Below are 5,383 nucleotides of genomic sequence, written 5' to 3'. Positions count from 1 at the left end.
CCCTAAAGCTCGTATGGAAAGAAAAAAAATATATATTTTCTAGTCCTTACTGGCAACCAGAAAAAGCCCCGAAACCTGGGATTATAGGATGCCTTCTACTGTATAAAAATTGTGACATAAAGGTAATCTGGGAATCACAAATAGATGACTCCACACACTGACCTGCGAGCCAAAATTCTGACATAACATACCATCTTCTTGATAAACATTTTCAGTTCAATCTTAAAACAACTCAGGCGCCATGCCCCCATCACTTTGCTTGGATGGCCACTCCAAAACTTCATTACTCTGATTAGAAATAATCCTCAGATTTCCAGTTAAAATGTATCCATACTCAGCTTGTAGCTATTTGACTTTCAGCAGCACTGCTTTTCAGCCTAAGAAGCTCTTCACCATCCATAATATTCACTCTGCAGATATACTTGGTAGAGTGCTTATATGTCCTCTCAAGCTCTATCTTGCTAAACTAAACAAGGCAAGCTCCTTACATTTTCTTTCATAAGAAAGGGTCTCCATTCTCTTCCTCATTTTACTGACCCTTCTTTGAACTCAGTTTTACCTTAATCTTTTCGATCATTTGTTGACCTATATAAAATATTTTAAACAGGATCTTTCAAACATCCTGTACAATGATACTAGTACCTTCTTAGCATTACTGCATCAACCAGTCACTTCATATTATGTGCTTTCTTAGGACAACCAGGCACACATTATAATACTCTAAACTATTTGGTGCTTTAGAGGAAGCGCTCCAAGTATACTTGGAGAATAGACACGGAAAGAGAAATCATCAATCCAGACCTAAATTATATTATTACGTTCTGACTCTAGAAAGGCTGTTACAGACAGAAGACACTTAATAGGAAAACGTTTTTCTATTGCACCTATGGCATGACCTGTGTGACAAAACAAAGCATGCTGGCTTTGTGCAAGTAAAGAAAGATGTACCCTGTGAGAAGAATTACACCAGTTGCATTTCTACTGCTGATCAGGAAGTGCTATAACTCATGGGTCAGCAACATTTTTCTGGCAGCTAGCCAGAATGACCCAGCTCAGGTCTGCATTGGGCTGGCACTAAGACCTGGCCACTGCTGCTGCTTCTCCTTGCTGCCCAGGCATAGCATTGGCAAAGCTCCCAGGTGCACCCAGCCATGGCATGGACAAAGCTGCTGAATGCTGCTGAAGCTCCCTGACTCCAGGCAATATTTGATGGCTCCATGGGCTGGATTCAGCTTGTGAGCCATATGTCACCGACCCCTGCTATACGCAACTGCAGAAAACACCTGTTGCGCATGGGCATTTAAAGCCACAAAAAGGAACAAAAGGTTTCCACAGTTGTGTACCCAAATTAGTTCTTCCATCAGGAACGGTCTACGCTATAACTTTGTACTGCAGTGCATCAATACATCACCTCCATTCTGATAAGAAAAGCGAGATGAATGCTTCAAAGCTGTCCAGAGCCATTAGGGAAATAGTGTCATTTCGCTTTTAAAGCTAAGGACAATCAAACATAGATCCTAACTCCCAGTGATTCAAGGATTCAATCCAGGAATAATTTTCTAAGTTTTCTGTGATTATGAATTAGCCTTACAGAGATCTCTGCGGAGGACAATAATCAAGTCTGTTTGCCCACACATGACAGGTTGATGAATCATCTTATTTTATATTTCATACACCAAGCTAACACAGCCTTCTTGAAACATAATTTTCATGGCCGAGATATCGTTCAAACACACCTGTGTTGTGTTCTTAACTGTTGGGACATCGAGTATGAATACTCTAAATAAAGAGAGCACAAATAATGGTATCTCAGTGGAAGTTACTAAAAACATATTTATTCCCTGGTAAATCTACAAGCAAGGACAAGGAAAGAACTTCTGAAGCCAAGAAGTCACTTAAAAGGGAGGAGGGGAAAGGTTCTAGTTCATACCATGAAACAAGGTATTAATTGTCAAAAAACAATAAGAAACTCAGAAATACTAGCATCTCAAAGATAAATATTTGCTTGTACAGGTTAAACATACAAAGTCTCTTTTACCTTGAGCTATGCAGCATCAGGATTTTTAATGACTGCATTAAAACTTAAAATTACTCTTAGTTCCAACAAATGGGATAATCCTTATGCCCATAAGCAGCAAGATGCTGTATCCTTTAAAACATCCAGCCCACCAAGTAATTCTGTCTGGAAGGTCCCTTGGCCCCACCCCACCCAGGCACAGGGAGCTCTGGGCTCATAAGTGCTGGCTGGCACAGAGTGCAGTCTGTTCCTATCCTTGTGTCCCTCTTGGGCACACCAGGAGCTATAGTCTGCAAGGCTACATGGCCAGACTTGGCTTCCCAGCAGCCCCCATGGTGGCGACTCCTTCTGACTGCCACTGCCAGCATCTCTGCTGCCACTGCTGGACTTGGCCCCAATACCCAGGCACCATGTCTCATTTGCTTATCCTCATTGCCAGGGGCGCTGGATAGAATTGGAAGATAAGCTGGGTCTCTCCACTCGCCTGCAGCCATGTCTTATCCGCCAAGTGTGCCCTACCTGTGGGGGTCCCAGGCTGATTTCCAGTGGTTGGTGCAGGACAGACAGGCCCAGGGCTGGATAAGATCAATTGGCATCTTCCTGTCCTCTCCCTCCTCCCCACCCCAGTGTGTACATCTGTGACAGGGGGCAGAGGCCAGGTTGGTACCATGCCCCATCCCCCACCCAGCCCTCAAGAACTCGCCCAAACTCCTTAAGTGGCCCTCCAGCCCAAATAATGGCCCACTCCTGCTCTAAAATGTGGCAAGCACATTTCCAACCCTGTAAGCCCTCAGTTCCTTGACAGTTTAGCAGCACTAAGCACTCATAATAGGTGCTTAGAATGCTGCAATTCAAACCCTAAACTGCTGATGCTCCAAGGAGGAAATGCAAATTTACAATAAGAAAATCACAACAGAATTTTATGGTCCCTTAGTCTCTCAACAGGGGCAATAGCCATTCCTTGTGTTTTGCCTCTTGCTGAATTAACAGTTTTCTGCCTTGTTTTACATTATTGGAATAAAAGCAACAAAAATATTGTAGTGCTCATCTTGTATTTCCAGAAGCAAGTCAAACATTTGTTGATAAGCAATCTAAATAAAAGCAATAGAGATAAACTAACATTTACTTACAGTGCTGATCACAGTCTACTCTGGCAAATACCACTTGATTCTTATCTGGATATTCTTCTTTAATGACATTGGAAGCTTCCTCAAAGATAGGATGCAACATTTGGCTGAAGCGACACCTATTGGGAGTCAAATGCACAAAATTCTAATACCAAAAATATCTACAACTTTTAGACAGTCTTACTGGTGAATTAGTAACATTTCTACCCTTTCAAAGAAAAGAACAAAACATTCTATTTAAAGCAGTGATGTAAGGAAAATAAGAACAGGATGCAGAGAAGTGAGAAGTACAGGCTCTTCCCTTGCACCTGTTCCTCCTCCCCACACTCACTGCAGTACAGCCCCTGCCAACTGCACCTACTCCTTTCCCACACCCCTTCAAGCAGGTAAGCACTATAATAATGGAGTTTTTTTACTAGAGTACTGCTAAAGTCACAAAAGTTATGGAAGAGGTCTTGAGTCTAAAAAACCTGCAAGAACCACTGATTTAAGGGATTGTGTGTCAGGGGTAGGAAATTATTTTGGCAGGAGGGCCACTTGATGAGTTTTGGTGATCTGTCAACAGCCACACAAAATCTTTCAGAAGATATAATTTTAACAAATTATAGATAAAAAACAAATTAAACATCTACTATGACTTTCATTTTAATTTTATTTAAAAAATATTCTTTGTTCCGATTTGTGGGGTCTTTTTAGCAGTGTTTATATATAAGCAATTGCATAATAGCTCAAAATAAAGTCTTACTCTCATATATTATGTGTATGTGGGTGGATGGGGTGTGTAGGGGGTGTGCATGTGGGGCTGTCCATTGCTAGGTCCCAGGAGCCAGCTGGGAGAGGGAGGAGGGAGGGGTCAGGGGGCATAAGCAGCAGAACTCACCCTGGTGGTACCGGCTCCCCTCCCCCCCCCAATCTGGCTCACGGCTACCCCAGTGGTGCTCCACATGGGGCTGAGCCGCACCCACTCCCACCCAGGGCAGCCCACAATGCACTCCCACCCTGCCCCCACCAGAGTCCCACCCTGGCCCCAGCCAGCATACACAGCTTCCTGGCAGGGCTGCTGCTGCAGCCACTGAAGTAGTGCTTAGCTCCCCATGCCTACAGCAGTTAGTCCTCACCTCCAGCAGCTCTTCCTCCTTCTCCTGAGCCTGCTGTGCCACTCCAGGCAGCAGGTAATGTGGGGAAGCCAGGGGGGCAAAGCAGATGCAAGGTGGCTGGGAGCTGGAGCCCTACATCCTGGGGCAGCAACTGCCTGGCTACAGCTTTCCCTGCCCTGGCTGGGCATCTGTTGCCTGGCATGCATCCCCATGGCTTTCCTACATTACTTGCTACCAGGAGCAGCGCAGGAGGAGGTGGGGGAGCTGAGCAGTACCTGGGCAGCTGTGGCAGCAGCCCTGCCGGAAAGCTGTGTGCAATGGCCAGGATGATGCTGTCTGATGGGCGTGGGGTGGACACGAGCATGAGTGCAGCACAGGCTGCCCCAGGCAGGGCTCAGCCACATGCAGCGTGCCATGGGTGCAGCCATAGGCTGGATTCAATCAATTGGTGGGCCCTTGTCTGCAGGCAAGTCTCCAATCAATTGGCAGGCTGGATCTTGCCCACCACTGGATTATGTAGTTGTAACTACATCAATAAATGTCTGCGAGACCCCACTTGAAGGGCAATCAGAATAGTCAACCAGAAAAAAACCTGAATTCTACAAGAAAGACAAGTTAAGTGGTATTATGCTCTTCTATCCAATTTAAATATTGTTGACCTATTTTAAACCTTAGAAAGCAAGTTCTGCACAGAAAGTCACAAGGATGCCTTCTCCTATAGTATCCTAGTGGCATCTTTTAAAAAAGAACATAAGTTATTTGGATCATTTGAGACTCATAATCCACAGCTAAAATGGGGGGGTGGAGGTCAACATTCATTCTGCAATTAAAAATGAACACTTTTATGAGGAATGGTGGAGCAGGTCACACTCAAAGAGTACTGCGGATATGCCATTACATATCGATTTAAATCAGAAGTGATATGTTGAACACCACATCTAATGTTTAAATTAGACATGGGAAATTAATACAGCATAACTTCATAAATCCAGTGTGCTCGGGACCAAGCACCTGCTGGAAACTTGAAAACGCTGGATTTTTTAAAGCGGTGTGGCAGCTGGTCACAGAGCAGGGGTGCGGGGGGTAGTGGCAGCCAGTCCTGGAGCAGTGGCGGCACGCAGAGCAGTGGCACGGGGTGGTGA

General features: G+C 44.8%; 1 protein-coding gene across 1 annotated transcript in view; it reads right to left on the bottom strand.

Moving 5' to 3' along the window:
- Window positions 1-5,383, bottom strand: part of ERP44 (endoplasmic reticulum protein 44) — an 81,702-nt gene that overhangs the window by 66,691 nt on the left and 9,628 nt on the right. Inside the window, exon 4 of the mRNA XM_006018988.3 lies at window positions 3,148-3,263. Coding sequence (XP_006019050.2) covers window positions 3,148-3,263 — 116 coding nt within the window. The remainder of the gene's footprint in view (window positions 1-3,147; window positions 3,264-5,383) is intronic.

This window comes from Alligator sinensis, unplaced genomic scaffold (assembly GCF_000455745.1).
Source record: "Alligator sinensis unplaced genomic scaffold, ASM45574v1 scaffold428_1, whole genome shotgun sequence".
In the NCBI taxonomy this organism is placed as follows: Eukaryota; Metazoa; Chordata; order Crocodylia; family Alligatoridae; genus Alligator; species Alligator sinensis.
This window is presented reverse-complemented; position numbering and strand designations above follow the sequence as displayed.